Genomic DNA, 16,491 nt, shown 5'->3' with positions numbered 1-16,491 from the left:
TCCGTTAGTTAGCCAGGCAAGGAATTAGGTGAGCAATTAGGTTCGGTTTAGTGACTATTGTGCATAATCTCCGGGTGCGTTGTAAAGGCATTTCACTGCATATTATGCAACACCCACACGCTACAATATCATAGGTTACATATATTAAGACGAAGAATCTTTAATTGTCACGCAACACACCACACTACAACACATGCATACACACGCTCTTGGATGGTGGCTGGTAAAATGTGGCCTCTGTGCATTTTTCCCATCCTGGCCTGTCCTTCCTCCGGTAGATGGAGGAAACCCCATGTGAGAACGCGGAGAACATGCAAACTCCACACAGAAAGGCTCCTATTTGGGAGACAACCCGCCCGGAGCGCAGTGCCAACAGCGCCCACCTTCTTGCTGTGAGGCAGCAGTGCAATTTTCCAGCATGCTTTGTTTATGTGTTTTGGGGTTGTCGGGGAAGGGGATTGTTTTATGTAATGTTCATTGTTAAGTTATGTTAATTGTTATGCCGTTGTTAGTGTTAGTTAGCCATGTTACATGTGTTATGATCGATTGTTATTACTTTTATGTGTTATGATTGTTGCACCAGGAGTGAGAGTGTGTGCCGTTAGTGACCTGCCTGCCATGATAACAGTGTGGTGGTTAAAATTGCTGAGCACTCTGAGTAATATAGATCACACTTGGTGGAGAACTCAAATCGCTTGCTTGAAGAAGCCTTAGCTCGCCACATTGGTGTCAGAAGTGGGATTTGCGATGGAAGCTTTGCTAGAAGAGACTGAAGAACTCTCCATACGCCGGCGAAACATCGAGGGTGTTCGGCTGAAGAAGAGAAACCTTTGCTTGCACTCCCCAACTCAGTTCTCCTCTGTGGTCTCTCCTTCCCTCCGCCCTCCTGAACACCCCCTTTCTTTTTTTAATGTTAATAATGCCAGAGAGAGAGAGAGAGACTGTCTTCAGAGTGTTGAAAGATGCGATGAAAGGACGGTGGAACTGTCAAATATATACAGAACTTCATAAACAGTATAAGCGATGTTGCCATCAACATGGTATACAGCTCTTTCAAATAGCCCCATAACACACGCACCACACACACACACACACACACACACACAAGATGCAAATAAACCCACTTTACACCAGCTGATATTGTTTTTCTCAAATAGTTTCCTTTTTATTGACATTAGTCATTGTCATAAACCTTTTTTTTTCTTAAAAAGCCTGTAAAAGATGTAATTGCCATGCTGTACAAATCACATCTGTCATCGATTATAAAAAATTCAAACACTGAAATTATTATTATTATTTTTTTTACTTAACGTTTGTGTACCTTACTTCGTCGGACGAGTGTGTAGTGTAGACCAGAAGGCACTTTCACTCATTTGGAAATATGGATTGGATAAAATACCTCGATGTGAAGAGAATATACTACATGATAAATCTGCTCATACTGGCCAGACGTGGCCATTGTCTATTGTATTCTGTTACCTGACGAAACATGTAGGTGGAGACTGTCCGTATTTGTTTTTTTGCTTAAGAAAACCACAGCTTGGCTTCATGTTGTGCGTCTCTATGAGTCTAAGCGTGCAAACAAGTGCGTTGTCGTCGGACAATCTCATATTCAACAGCCTTATCTCGCCAGGAAACTGATTTCACTGGAGACTTTTATATTTTTTTAAAGGCGCGGCAGACCCTGCACAGATCCTTGTCGTTAAAAGTGACGAAACCAAAGCGAGGACAGATCGTAGGCTGGAGAAGAAGAAGCCCCCAAAAATGTTTGCGGCTGATTTCCGTTCCCCCCCGCCTCAAAGAAAAAAAAAAAAAAAGAAAGAAATAGAGCCAGAAAGCTGTTTTGGTGGATCGATGGTTTTGTCACGGAAAAACAAATGGAAGGAAAGACCAGAAAGACAAGATCTTCGAGAACCAAGCTGAACACCACGGCGCTCGGCAGCTGCCTCTAGAGCGGTGAGCGGACGCCTGAGGGAGGGCGTTTTGCCTAGAGACTCGTTAACGTGTTTGAGAGAACGATGTATTTGACTTCATGCCCCGCCCGCCCTGTCTCAGCCTTTCCTCAAGCGCTGCTTTGATGAAACAGGATAAGTTCACTATGTTGACCAACGTCCCTTTAATACAGCCCCTCCCAACATTTCACTCTATGACGTAATAACTTGTGTTGTCGAAGACGACAAAGGCCATTGACTCCACACCTAGAGCAGGTGTGTGTGTGTGTGTGTCTGTGTCTGTGTCTGTGTCTGTGTGTGTGTGTGTGTGTGTGTCTGTGTGTGTGTGTGTGTGTGTGTGTGTGTGTGTGTGTGTGTGTGTGTGTGTGTGTGTGTGTGTGTGTGTGTGTGTGTGTGTGCGCCCTGGGTGTGCATGCGTGTTTGTGTGTGTGTGTCTGTGTGTGTGTGTGTGTGTGTGTGTGTGCACGCGTGCCTGTGTGTATGTGTGTGTGTGCGTGTGTGTGTGTGTGTCTGTGTGCTTGTGCGTGTGGATGTGTGTGTGTGTGTGTGTGCCCGGGCATGCATGTGTGAGTGTGTGCCTGTGTGTGTGTGTGTGTGTGTGTGTGCGTGCGCGTGTGCGTGCGCGCGTGCGTGAGGGTGAGAGTGTGTGTGAGAGTGTGTGTGTGTCACCTGCAGTTTCCATTGAAAACATTGTCCTGGTGGTGGATCCTATGGGAATGACAGCTGAACCCTGCTGCTCGCGGAGGGGGGAGGGGAATCAGACCGGCTCAGTTGCGTGTGTTGCAGAAGTTTCCTCACAACAAGCTTTTTTCTTTTTTTTTTGCGAAATATTGCGGTGAACGGTTTCAATACGACTTCTACGGGAGGGAAAGACCAAAGTCAAAGTTTGAACTTTGAACTGATTTGGTTTGATTTGGGAGGCATCTCCTCGGAGGAACCGTGACTTTGGAGTCACCACAAATGAGGAGGAAAGAAAAAGTCCAAAAAAACGTCGAGCTGGCGGTCTTGACCCTGTACCTGGACACTCAAAGGCAAACACCTGCACATGGAACCGACTGGAACCTGCATCAACAACTGAACCTCTTTCGGTTAAAGCCGCCGCCCTCCTCCTCCGTACGTTCCACTGACTCACTCCCGAGTTTCAAAAAAAGGCGGTTCGGTGGTGAGCGCCAGCTCAGATAAGATCGAGTACCGTTTAACTTATTTTTAACCTTTAGACTTTTGGTGCTCAGATCAGCTATTTGTCAGGGAGCGACCTCGGGGAAGGGAGGCGGCTTCACAACTCTGCGACACACGCACACGCAGAAAAAGCAACATTCTTACATCACCTCTCTGACACGCACTCGCACACACACACACACACACACACACACACACATAAGACATGAAACTTAAGACCACTCTCTGGTGTTAAGTCCTCCAGCAGGGGCCCGCAGCGCCCCCTAGCTGCTGGCAGGTGGCCTGAGTAGGAACGCGGCGGGGGGGACCACCACCCAAGAGAGGGGGTCTCCTCCTCGGATGCCCAGGCTCAGCACCTTCGCCTCTCGCTGTCCCTCTCCGTCCTCCTCTTCCTCCTCCGCCGTCTTCTCCTGGAGCCCGAGCGGCCCCAGGCCAAGCATCGAGGCGGCGGACAGTCCCAGCGGGAGGAGGGCCGTTTCGGGGAGACCCAGCCCCGCCCGGCCGCCCCCGGCTCTGCACCCCAGGGAGAACAGCGGGGCCAGCGGGTGGCCCAGGGCCCTGGCGTGGCAGAAGGCGGACAGGGGCAGGGAGCCGCCGAGACCCCCCAGCAGGGCGGCGGCGGCCCCGGGTATGATGACGTTGGCCCGGCTGACATAGGGCATCTCCGTGGCCCCCTGGGACCCCGGACCGCCCAGCCACGCCCCCAGCTTTCCCATGGGGCTTTGCTCCTGGGCCACAAAGTGTCCGTGGGCCTTGATGTGCTTGCGCAGGGAGCTGGGGTCCGTGTAGCGCTTGAGGCAGCCGCTCATCTTGCAGTAGTACGGCTTGTCCACGTAGTGGGTGCGCGTGTGCTTGAAGCGGTCGCTGGAGTTGGAGTAGCGCTTGCTGCACCCTTCATAGGGACAGATGTAGGGCTTTTCTCCTACGGAGAGACGGAGGAACGCGTCACACAGAGGACAAGCGATAGCGAACAACGAGGAAAAGAGAGGCTCACAACGGAAAGGGAAAAAAACAAAAAACAAACAATAAAATGCAATGCAATGTTTGAAATCAATGATGCGTCAATGGATTATTACGACACTACCTGAACTATTTATGGCGAACCCTAATCAGAATTTGCGTGACTGCTCCACTGCAGAAGAAAGCACTGGGTCATATTTTAAACTCGTATCAGTGTACTGGATGTGAGATGTACTTTTACTTTTAATAATTCAAGTACATTTAAGATCAAGTAACCCCTGACTTTCTAAGGACTAGGATAGGAATGAAATGCCCTTGCTCGTCGGGAGCACAACGCCCTGAACTATCTTTCATATCTCCCTGGCGTATTTTGTCGGGCGTCACCGCCGGCGATTTAGTATTCAAACAATGAAATAACAAACGGACGGAATATCTCTGCGTCGCCGTCGTGCGTCGAGCGCAACAAAAATGCACCCCCGTTCCGACCCAGTCCTAAACCCGAGGAGCAGCGGGGGGCCCAGCGGGGGGCTCCTGGCACCGACAGCGGTATCGACCCCTCATACTCATGTCCTTCGATGATGGGAGGAGACCGCAGCACCCGGGCGGAAACCCCCGCAAACACGGCGGAGAACATGGGAACCACAATGGGAACGATGACCCAACCCTTATCTAAATACTGAGCGCACGAAAGACATTCTGTCCTTCCACCCATCCTCCCATATGTAACTACCGATGAATCACAAACAGATTCCTCAGCCTTGTGTGCGTAGCTTGATATACAGAGGAAAACAATGAAGAGCGATCATCGGATCGTCATCATCAGGCCTTGATCAACCTTCCCGGACCTTTGCTTGGTTTGATAAATGAAGCTCGCGCGCGTCACGGAATTTCCCCCGCTTCAGTCGCTCCACACGCGGCACCCCCCCGCGCACCTATAGTAAGGGGGCATACGATGAAAGGGGCCGGCGTTGAGCCACGCCCTCTCTCTCTCTTTCTCTCTCTCTCCTGTTTGCTCGGCCGAGGAACCCACCCGTGTGCGAGCGGGTGTGTATCTTCAGGTTCTCCAGGCGTGAGAAGCTCTTGCCGCAGGTGGGGCAGTGGTGCGGCTTCTCGTTGGTGTGCGTGCGGATGTGGATCAGCATCTTGTACCTGGAACAACACAGGGAGGCGTGTGTTAACGGCCTCCCCCCGAGGGAAACATCCGGTCGCGGGGCCGGGAGGCACACACGGCGAATCGGGCTGGACGGTAAAAACCCCCCATGTTCGCTCCCCTCCTCGCCCAGGCCAAAGGAATCGACAGTTGTCACTGGTGCACTTATTATGTAATAGCAACACGGGCTCCCCAAACCCACGGTTTCAGAAATTAAATAGCAAAAAAACGAATTTCCCAAATGACGGGTTAGCACCAGGAGTGGCTCTCTCTCTCCAGGTAAGTGTGAGACGTGATGAAGTATCAGGTTCATCATTCAGCTCAGTATCAGCTTTTAGGGTTTAAAAACATCGGAAATGATCGACGCGTGTTGACAAAGGCACAAAAACGGGTGAATCAGAAGAAGTGCTCACGTTCAAATTAAGACCTGGTATATTCATATGGGAGACTACCGAATGACTTTTAAGGAATTTGATGGCAATGAAATGCCTGGAATGCCCTTGTCTTTTGGAACAAAACACGCTGAACGGGCTTTCATATCTTCCTAGTGTGTTTTGTTTGCGCGGTCGTCGTCTGGACACTGCAGCACCGAGGACGATTTGTGAGCAGATCCTTATACCCCCCCCCCTCGTAAACATAGATAACATTTCCCAAATCCTAAAAACACAGAGGTGCGAGAAGCCGAAACTGGAGCCTGCAGGCGCTTCAAAGGAGGTGAAAGGGGAATGACTATTAAAAAAATGAAAATAAAAAACTGACAATGAAATGTGCGTCATCATTGTCCTGAAGGAGGCGTTTTTGTATCCTGAAACTAGGACGCCGCCAACGAAGCGATGAGGTCGCCGGCCCTCACCTTGCGGTGCTTTTATTACCTTGTGGCTCTGCTCTTTTATTTCACTGTGTACAGGAAGCTTTATGTACACAGTGAAATGTACGCTCTTTTATCTAGGGCCATAATATGACATTCTTGTTGTATATATGATGTGTAACAAGTAATGAACAATCGAAACAGGCATTTATATATATATATATATATATATATATATATACGTGTGTGTGTGTGTATATATCCTGCATCCTGCATCCTGCAAACCTCCCCCTCTGTACTCTGGAAACACCTTAAAGAAGCAGATAAGAGCCACCTGTTCAAACTGGCTTTGGGTTGACTTTCTGTCTTTGTATAGTGTCTGGATCTGTTAGTTTAGGGAGGCACTTTAAACATGAACTTTACCTAGTTTGTGAATCGTCTTGATGAATCTTTGTTTGTTCATTTGTGACACAGCCACTAAAAAAAAGTACTAAATCCTCGTCAGAACCCTCCCTACACCACTTGTGTTTATTTCCACCACTAGAGGGCTGCACTGCGCCACACCTTCTATCTGTAATGTAAAGATCATCATGAAACATTAATATGACTATGCAGTATTAATTGTAATTACCTCATTAGAAAAAAAGTCATACATATCAGTTTCTAGCTCAAAAAAGCGTGTGGTAATGTGCAGTAAATAGAACATGACGTCGGCCTCACGAGAACGTCAACACATTAAGAAACGTAATTTATTCTAACCTCTCAGCTGGGAAAACGGGAAAATGTACCGCCTGGTTTCTAAGAAATTCAACACAGAGCGTCGGATTCTGGGCTGTTGAAACGCATTCATAGATCTAAATACAGTGATTCTAAACTCTCGTTTCGGGTGTTCGACAACAGAACCACAGGGACAAAACGTTGCATTAACAGTTCACGTGGACGTTCAGTAAACATGTTCCTTTCTGTATGTTTGGAGTGGACTCCCCGGGGGGAACCGAGCCGCTCCTCACCGGGCGTTGAAGCCCCTCCCGTTGCGGGCGCAGCCCTCCCACTGGCAGCAGAACCCGGCGTCCTTCTCGGGCTTGACGTGGTGGTCGTTGATGTGGTCAACCAGGTCCTGCAGCGAGGTGAAGAGCAGGCGGCACTGCAGCCAAAAAAGGGAAAAGGAAAAGGAAAGAAACGTGAATTTAAAAAAAGTACTGAAAAGGCATTTCTCAAGGGTATTCATCTATCTAAAGGAAAAATATTTTTCTCTGTGTGTTTTCTTTTATTTGCTTATTCTTTTACTGTTTTGTTTTGTTTTTACTTGATTTTGCTCTTTAAGAGGCTTTTAATATTCTACTTTATTTTATATTGTGTTTTGAAAAGTTTAAATCATTTTTTTTTGCTTCTTCTGAATTGTACTACGTTATGGGGGATTTCTCCATCGTCTTTAAATGTTCAATTAGAGTTTAAAGCAGGGGTGTCAAAGACACGGCCCTTGGGTCAGACTAAACGGCTCAAAACGGGATTATTTGGGTAAATGTATAAAAATAAATACATTTATTTGAATGCATATGTGCAATTAGTATAGATAGAGCTGAATCTGGTGCAGTGTAGTTCACGTCTCTATAGGAAGTAGTTCATAAAACGAAACACTGGGAAGCTGTATTTCCATATGCTTAAAGTGGCATTTTAAACAATCTGTGACCTAAAATGAGTGTGACACCAAGGACTTAAACCGTTCCTAAATTTTCCAGGAATGCCATTTCGGCGCGGAGTGGAGCGTGATATTACAGCTTGGCCTCCCTCCCCTGGAACATATTTTCACTCCTCTCACCCTGATCCAGCGGCAGGCCAGCTGCTCGTCCGACGGCTCGGGGGAGTCCCTCTTCCCCCCGCTCCGAGCTGAGAAGACGGAGGAGGTGGTGAAGCCGAAGCCCCGCGGCGGGCCGTCCATCGGCATGAAGAAGGGGAATCCCTGCGGGGAAACCCGGCCCTCCAGGTACCGGGGATGCGGCTGCTCCTGGACGACGCCGATCACAGAGACAGGGCGAGGTAAGACAAGGACCCAGGAAGAGCATATGAGCCGTATGAGGATGCTCACTATCCGGCATATTACTTTTATATGTCATTCGCAGGGCAGGCTGGCCCATATAGGCGAACTAGGCACCACTTGGACAGAGGTGCAATTTGCGCCGCACGTCCCTGCAAAATGGCTGGGGCCGGGCCTGGTTATTTGTCTATCGTTCTGGTATAAAACCATGTACCATCCAATACCAAGTCAAAATTCAATAGTCCAAATAGTCTTGGGCGCCATCTAGTGCTCACTCGTATTCAGAGCTCAAGCAAAGTGGATCCTCAGAGGTGGAAACTGGAGTGTTTTTAGGTGTGGCAGTTTTTAGGGCAATGGTTGGCAATGACCCCTCACAGAAGCAGTTTAACAGTCGAACCGATTCACGGGGAAGAGGCGTCTAAGAACCGCAGGTGCCAAAAGCGGCGTGATGTGAGCGTGGCGTCTCAATTCGAGAGGTTTCAAGCGCGACGGCTGCATCGGAAAACGTCGTACGTCTGGGACCCACTCACCCGGGAGAAGAGGTGAGGCAGCGGGCTGCCGCCGCTGTGCGGGGGCTCCAGGGGTGAGGAGGGGAAGGGAGACGAGGGAGAGGACAGGGACGGGGAGGAGGCATGTCTGGAGGAAGGAGACAGGCTGAGGTCCATGGCTGGAGGGGTGTAGCAGGACCCGGGTCGCTCCTGGGAGGGAGATCTGGAATCTGGGACAGGAGGAAGAGGAGCAGGAGCAGAACAAGTGAGCGGTGGGGGAGAGGGAACATGGAGGGTCGGGGGTGAAGCGGGTCCAAAAGAACCTCGTACATACTTTATCTGCCGATAATAAACTTCCTTGTGGTTTAACATTAAACCCCACAAAATGTGGCAGAAAGAAAGAAATATTTTTGTCACAAGAAGTTGAGTATAATACAAAACACATAATTAATATTTTACACGTTCTTATTTGATATCATTTTCTATAATATTGAAATTAAAACATGTAAAACAAAAACAAACATAGATATAAATATTATATATTCTATATTCTGATATTCTGCCAAGGACCCCCTGCAATTCCTCCGAGGACCCTCAGTGGGCCGCAGACCGTGGCTTTGTAACCCCTGCTTAAGTAAACCTCTCTGCTCACTTGCCTTGATCTCATAAAACATCGTCATTAACTGCATATGGATATAAAACAGCAACAATATCAAATGATTGTCATAATACTTGTGCAACATTATATTAATAAAAATAGACAAATCGCTTTTATGAGTCAGATATTTCTCAATAATTAAAATATAATTTTGAGGAGGATTTTTAACTGCCACTACTTGGTTGTGGATGCAGTGGAGTGTCTCCATGACCAATATGAGCCATATGCAGAATAGAATATATTCTGTTTTGCCGACAATATCTGGTAAAAAAAAAAAAAATGCTGGTGAATGGAGCTCGTATCTATTTCCCTGTGGAGGGCAGAGTTCGGAATGTGGGATTTAAACACGGCTGGGTCACCTGGGGAGGACGGCGGGGAGGGGAAGGTGGTGCGCAGCAGGCGCTGCCGCATGGCGCTGAGCGGGGCGCAGATGGAGGCGGAGCAGGAACGCTTCCCCAGTTTCACGCCCAAGTTGGTCGTCCCGGACGGGAGCTTCAAGTCCAGCGGCTCGTCCAGCGACAGCATGGCTGCTCGGTTCCTGCCGCCCGACTGGAGGGAGGGAGAGGGAGGGAGAGTGAGGGAGAGGGAGGGAGATAGAGGGAGTGAGAGGGAGGGAGCGAGAGAGAGGGAGAGAGAAGGAGGGAGAGGGAGAGGGGGAGGGAAAGGGAGGGAGCAAGAGTGAGGGAGGGAGAGGGAGAGAGAGGAAGGGAGAGGGAGGGAGAGGGAGCGAGAGGGAGGGAGAGGGAGGGAGAGGGAGGGAGCGAGAGTGAGGGAGAGGGAGGGAGAGGGAGGGAGCGAGAGTGAGGGAGGGAGAGAGAGCGAGAGGGAGGGAGAGGGAGGGAGGGAGAGAGAGGGAGAGGGAGGGAGAGTGAGGGAGGGAGAGTGAGGGAGTGAGAGTGAGGGAGGGAGAGGGAGGGAGCGAGAGAGAGGGAGGGAGAGAGAGCGAGAGGGAGGGAGAGGGAGAGAGGGAGCGAGAGTGAGGGAGAGGGAGGGAGCGAGAGTGAGGGAGGGAGAGAGAGGGAGAGTGAGAGAGGGAGAGGGAGAGAGGGAGCGAGAGTGAGGGAGGGAGAGGGATCGAGAGTGAGGGAGGGAGAGGGAGAGAGGGAGGGAGAGTGAGGGAGGGAGAGGGAGAGGGAGGGAGAGGGAGGGAGAGTAAGGGAGGGAGAGGGAGGGAGAGAGAGGGAGAGGATGGGAGGGAGAGGGAGAGAGGGAGAGGGAGAGTGGGGGAGGGAGAGGGAGACAGGGAGAGGGAGAGAGAGAGAGTGAGATGGGGAGAAAGAGAGGGAGAGGGAGGTAGAGGGAGAGGGAGAGGGAGAGAGAGGGAGAGGGAGAGGGAGGTAGAGGGAGAGGGAGGGAGAGAGACAGGGAGAGGGAGACGGGGAGAGGAAGGGAGAGAGAGGGAGACAGGGAGAGAGGGAGAGGGGGAGAGGGAGAGAGAGGGGGAAGGAAAGGGAGAGAGGGGGAGATGAGTACTACATGGTATGTGTGTCAGTGGGTCAGTCGCTATGAAACCACCTCAGGATGGCTCACGTCATCCATGGCTCAGCTTTGCCATGTGTCCGGTGATCCCACAGGTACTTTGACTTCATCTTAAACGATTGGATCATCGCTATTTATCCAGTGCGTTTTTTTTTTCGATTAATAGCGAACCCACCAGCGAAAAACATTACATCTCAACACAGTCACAGCCTTCGTATGTTGTACCCAGAGAAGAGTGGTGACGAATCATGCATTTTATGAAGTCTCTCGGGGTATTATTAACTCCTGCACTTCCAAAAATTAGCTCCCATTAACGTAGGAGACTAGAAACATGAATCTGCGTCGCTTCCTACCGCTAGCTCCGGATGAACTGCGGCCGTCGCAAAAAGGAGTTGTAAGTGACGCGTGGTGTCATCGTGATTCCAAACATCTCATAAGAAGGAGATTTTAACATCCTCCTGCCTTTCCCTCGCTCCCGCCCTTGGATCCGCGTCAAGTCTCTTTTGGCTGTCGAGCGCGAGAGGAAGTCCCGCCCTCCTCGTCGCAGCACCGGGAGGTGACGTCAGGTCGGTCGATCCCGGGAGAGGGGACCGCCTGTCCCTACCGGCCGGCGGACCACCTCTAACAGGGAGACCGATCTGGAACGGAGGGGTTTGCACCAGGAAAACTAGACGCAATCCGAACCGGCAGAGGAGGAGGAGGAGGATTTGGTCAGTTTATGGCACAACATGGACGAGGATGCCAAAGTGATGCCAAATCAAAAGGGCCCATCAGGACCGAGGAACTGGTGATCATTCGGGACCACCGTTGTGACGTTCCAGTCAGCGTCTGTGCTACGATCCCGGTGTGCCGCTTCCACGGTGGAACGCTCCTGAGACAGGTGGAGCTCGGAGAAGCACCGCGCGCTGCTCGGCGCCGTTCCTCGACTTCTTTTCTGGGTTTTTATTTAATCGGAATCGGAATGCCGACATGGTTTTAGGAGGGCTTCTATACCCCGAGCGCGGTCGACATCATTTTCCAGGCCGATGCCTCCGCGCCTACGCGTACTTGGGGGTATAATCCCGACAGGGTTGGGCGGAGGTGCCGGTGCCTCCAAAAACGTACGACTTTCGAAGACATTAAAAGCACGCCAATGATTCAGTCCTGAGTTCAGCGAGGGGAGTTGAAACTGCCGGTTAAGGTCATACGGGCCCTGAAGCCCCGCCCCACCCCACCCTGAAGCCGCGCTGTCTCACTGTTTCTTGAAAGTTTATCGATGTTGCACTCGCGTCCGGAGTCCAAACCGCACCAAATGCGAACACTGCACGTCCTCAATGCACCCCGCCAAGTGTGAAGTCGATCGGATGAGCCGTTGCCGAGCTAATCGAGGAACAGACAGACAGACAGACAGACAGACAGACAGACAGACAGACAGACAGACAGACAGACAGACAGATTCCTGATTCAGCCTCGGTTTTGTCGACTAAGTGCCAATCCCTCGGCTCCCTCGGCCTATTTCATGTCGAGTTCCACCTCCTTGATCTCCTCGCCGCCGCCGTACAGCTCTGCAATTTCATGCCCCAGAATGCAGCGAGCGCCCTCGCGTGCCGCCCCGCGCGCTTCCCGCCGGGGCCCCATCTGGACGCCCCCATTCCGGAGCTTGAAGGACTCACGGCGTCCGGGACCTGCACCGCAATCTGCCCAAGGATCTTGGTAACGCGAAGCAGAGCGGAGCCGCAGCGGAGCCCGCGCTGCAGCCCGAGCGGCCACACGGCGCTCGCATTCCGCTGCAACCTCACCGGCTGCTCACACGCACACACAGATATTCGGGCCGTTGTGGCGGCACGCACACCCAGGACCATATGTAGCGCGGCACGCAGGGCGCTGCGCCGGGCATGCGCACGGGGCCGCACCGCGCACGTGAGGGCCCCCACCCCCCCCCCCCCCTTCCCTTTCCCTCAATGACCTCCGTTTTGGGCTGCGTGCCCAGGACCTCTTATGGATCCCCTCCCGCCTAACAAAACACACACTTACTGAGACACACACGCAGGCAGGCGCGCGCGCACGCACACACGTGCACACACACACAAACACACACACACACACACACACAAACACACACACACACACACACACACACACACACACACACACTCACAAACTCTCTACATCACTCAACTCGTACATATAAACAGTCCCATACACCTTCCAAAAACCTATGGCACAGCAGGCAATGGACCGTTTCCACACACTTACAGTTACACGTACACACACACACACACACACACACACATGCATGTGTGTGTACTGTTGCTCATATCATCACACACGACTCACATTCTCACGTGCACATTTATGTAACATGTATGTGTAAAGCAGTGGAGCTTTTTCATGCACGGCCTCTGTAATGTTCACATAAATACACCATAATGCCCTCGATGGAATATAACTCTCACACAAACACACACACACCCAAAGGCACGCATGCACACGCACGCGCGCACACACACACATGCACACATGCACACACACACACACACACACACACACACACACACACACACACACGCACACCCTGCGGATGAGAAGTTCTCTCCTTCCCAGACAGGAAGCCTTCGTTTCCACGGCGCCCTGAGCTGGCCTCTTTACCCTCCTCTTTCTTTAACTCCTCACCCCTTCTCTCTCTCTCTCTCTGTCTCTCTCTCTCTCTCTCCCTCCATCCCCCTCTCGCTCTTCCTCCCCTCGCTGTGGCTTTCCTCTCCCTCTTCCTGGCATACCTTCTCCCCTGCGTTCCTGCTCTCCGCCTCGCCTCTCTCCAGACGTCTCCTTCTCGCTTCCCCCTCGTCTGTTTCGCCACCCCTGCTCTTCTCGCCACGCCGTTCACCCCCCTGGTTCTTTCGGGGGTTTCACCGCGCGACGTCAAGTCCAACAGCGTTTCACTCCTGGGCACCTCCTCCCCGTCCCTTCCTTTCCCGCCACCGAATCATCATCGCGAAAAACCGAAGAAACACATGTGTAGGTTGCGCGAGGCTTTTCCTTTGGGCCGCCTGGCGTTTTTCAACGGGGTATTTGGGTACACAGTATACACGTAGTAAACGGCTAAATTAATATTGATTCATAGACCTCGTCACGCTCCTTTCTGTATGATTTGAAAAATGAAAAAAAGAATGAAAAAATAAACTTTTAGGAGCAGTGGGATGCCCGGGGGGGGGGCCGCTGGAGGGGTTGAGGGTCTTGCTCAAGGGCACCGCTCCTGGGCCCGCGCCCCCCGATTCGGTAGGGGGAAAAAAACAAAGGGTTGCTTCGGGGCGCACAAAAAAAAAAAACGAGCTCCTGCTCTCGAAAAAATATTTTGGAAAAAAAAAAAAAAAAAAAAAAGAAGAAAAAGTTCTCACAGCGGGTTTTTCGGGTTTTTTGGGGGGGTTTTTTTTGCAGAATTTCACTCGGTTACATGTGTAGAGAGAGAGAGCGACGGATGACGTCAGGCGGCGCCGCGTGAAGATGGGGGGAGACGGGGGGGAAACACGGCGTCACTCCAGGACCGGCGGTGGCTCCTCATTTTTGGATGGGTGTGGGGCGGGGGGGGCGTGTGATCTTTCACAGTTTATATTTCATATTATGCAACGTCAGTGCAACAAGCACGTTTTGACAGGAGGACTTTTATACATATATATATATATACATATATATATATATATATCTTTTTTTTTTGCCCAGGGACGGCTGGAGGTCGAAACACCCGACGCCTCTTGCGCCGGGGGAAGGTTGCAAACCCAAAGAAAGAGAGAGAGAGAGAGAGAGAGAGAGAGAGAGAGAGAGAGCGAGAGAGAGAGAGAGAGAGAGAGAGAGAGAGAGAGAGGGAGTTAGAGTGGAAGGTTTGTTGGCAAGAGGGGGGCGTTTTGCAAAGCGACGTGGGGAGGGAATTAGGGAGGGGCGGAACGAAAGAGGCAGGGGGGGGGGGGGGGGTCGGAGAGGGCGGGGGGGCGTCTCATACCTCGCCACCCGTGGACTGCAGCCAAAACACTGTACGCAGCGCCAGCGGCCTGATGGCGCTCTGGGGAGGTTTGGGAGCTGGACAGAAGGAGCTGAATCCCGTCCGCGGACATAAAAACACGTTTGTCCAAACAATGTGCTTTTCATTACGGGGAAAAGACGTGTTTCTGCGCCGCTCGTTCCATGTTTTCCACGGGTTTACCGGGTCGGGTGGGAAGCGCGTCGAAGTTCGACGGCTTCGGCTCCCCCCCCCCCCCCCGGTGTCGTCGTGTGCCGTGTGGGTTGTTGTTTTTTGTTCGTCCCGCGGCGACGAACAAAAAACAAAAAAAGACGGGAGAACCTTGCGAAACGCCGTCCTGGCGGAGCGATGGAGGGAGAGGAAGGGGGGAAGGAAAGTGGGAAGGAGAGAGAGGAGGAATGGGGTGGAGTAGGAGACGGAGAGCGTGGGAGACGGGCGTGGGCTCCCCGTCTTTCCTCTCCTCGGGGCCTTTTTTTTTTTTTTTTGCGCTTGGTTTTCTCACTCTGCTCCTCCGCCCGCTCCTCCCTCCACACCCCCGTTTGCTCGCTCTTTCAGTTTCTCGCCCTCTCTCTCTGTCTTTCTTCCCCTCCCTCTCTCTCTTGCTCTCTCCCTCTCTCTCCCTCTCTCTCTCCCTCTCCCTCTCTCTCTCGCCCTCTCTCCCTCTCTCTCTCTCTCTCTCTCTCTCTCTCTCTCCTCCATCTCGTGCGTCGGCAGCGGTGCAGTGATGCAACTCTGCGGTTCTCGTCTGCAACCGCTGCCACTCGGGCCTGCAGAGCGTCTCGCTCTGACAGCGACGCCTCCGTCACTTTGGGGGGTGGGGTGGGGTGGGGTGGAGGGGGCATTTGGGGATTTGCGTGTGTGTGCGTGGGGGGGGGGGGCTGACAGCTTCTTAAGTTGTGAAGTTGCCTCTTTTTTTTTATTCTCTCACTAAATCTTGGAAACTCTCTCGAAACTATGACTGCAGCTTTGTTTGGATGTGATTTGAAGCTGCAGTGTGTGTGCGCGCGTGTATGTTTGTGCGTGTGTGTGTGTGTTTGTGTGTGTATATGTGTGTGTGTGTGTGTGCGTGGATGTGCGTGTGTGTGTGTGTGTGTGTGTGTGTGTGCTCATGTGTGTGCGTGTGTTTGCGTGTGTGTGTGTGTGTGTGTGTCCACTCCGCTCTTTAACAACTTATCATGTTAAATAATGACACATGCATTTTTGGGAGTCTTCTCCTTCTTTTCTCTTTTATTCTCTCTCTCTCTCCCTTCTTTACCATTTTCATCATGTTTCCCTTTTCTCTGGATGACCCCCCCCCCCACACACACACACACACACTCACTCACTTTTGTTATTTCCTTGATAAACAACTCATGAACCCAGAACTAACATACACACACACGCGCACACACACACGCGCGTGCGCGCACACAGGCGCACACACCCACATGCACACACACACACACACACATTCATCAGAATAATGAATCATTTACAACCTCATCTATTTATCTCCCTCTCTGTGTTTCCACCTCTTGTCCCTGTGCATTCCCCTGGCCTTCTACCTTCCTCTCCTCTCCCTCGGTCACTGTTACTATACCCTACACACACACACACACACACACACACACACACACACACACACACACACACACACACACACTTCACCAGTCTACACCACCCACACCAAACCTGCTTGGCAGACGAACAACACACAAAACTCTTCACTTTTCATCACCTCTTCTGTCAAGCTTTTAATCCAACCCCTCTCTCTCCCTCGCTCTCTCCCTTTCCCCCCCCTCCCTCGCTTTT

At 51.5% G+C, this 16,491-nt stretch overlaps 1 protein-coding gene across 2 annotated transcripts in view; it reads right to left on the bottom strand.

Annotated features, from left to right (window-relative positions):
- Positions 1 to 1,138: 1,138 nt before the first annotated feature.
- The window catches only part of glis2a (GLIS family zinc finger 2a), a 26,073-nt gene continuing 10,720 nt past the window's right edge, over positions 1,139 to 16,491 (bottom strand). For both annotated transcript variants that reach the window (XM_079999067.1, XM_079999068.1), the window contains 6 exons: positions 9,590 to 9,779; positions 8,615 to 8,802; positions 7,869 to 8,054; positions 7,060 to 7,193; positions 5,122 to 5,240; positions 1,139 to 4,053 (listed from right to left, as the gene is read on the bottom strand). In XM_079999067.1, the coding sequence (XP_079855193.1) occupies positions 3,395 to 4,053; positions 5,122 to 5,240; positions 7,060 to 7,193; positions 7,869 to 8,054; positions 8,615 to 8,802; positions 9,590 to 9,755 (1,452 nt within the window). In that variant the 5' untranslated portion in view covers positions 9,756 to 9,779 and the 3' untranslated portion in view covers positions 1,139 to 3,394. The remainder of the gene's footprint in view (positions 4,054 to 5,121; positions 5,241 to 7,059; positions 7,194 to 7,868; positions 8,055 to 8,614; positions 8,803 to 9,589; positions 9,780 to 16,491) is intronic.

Source organism: Zeus faber (assembly GCF_960531495.2).
Source record: "Zeus faber genome assembly, chromosome: 4".
NCBI lineage: Eukaryota > Metazoa > Chordata > Actinopteri > Zeiformes > Zeidae > Zeus > Zeus faber.
The sequence above is the reverse complement of the archived record's forward strand: the minus strand, read 5'-3'. Positions and strand labels throughout refer to the sequence as shown.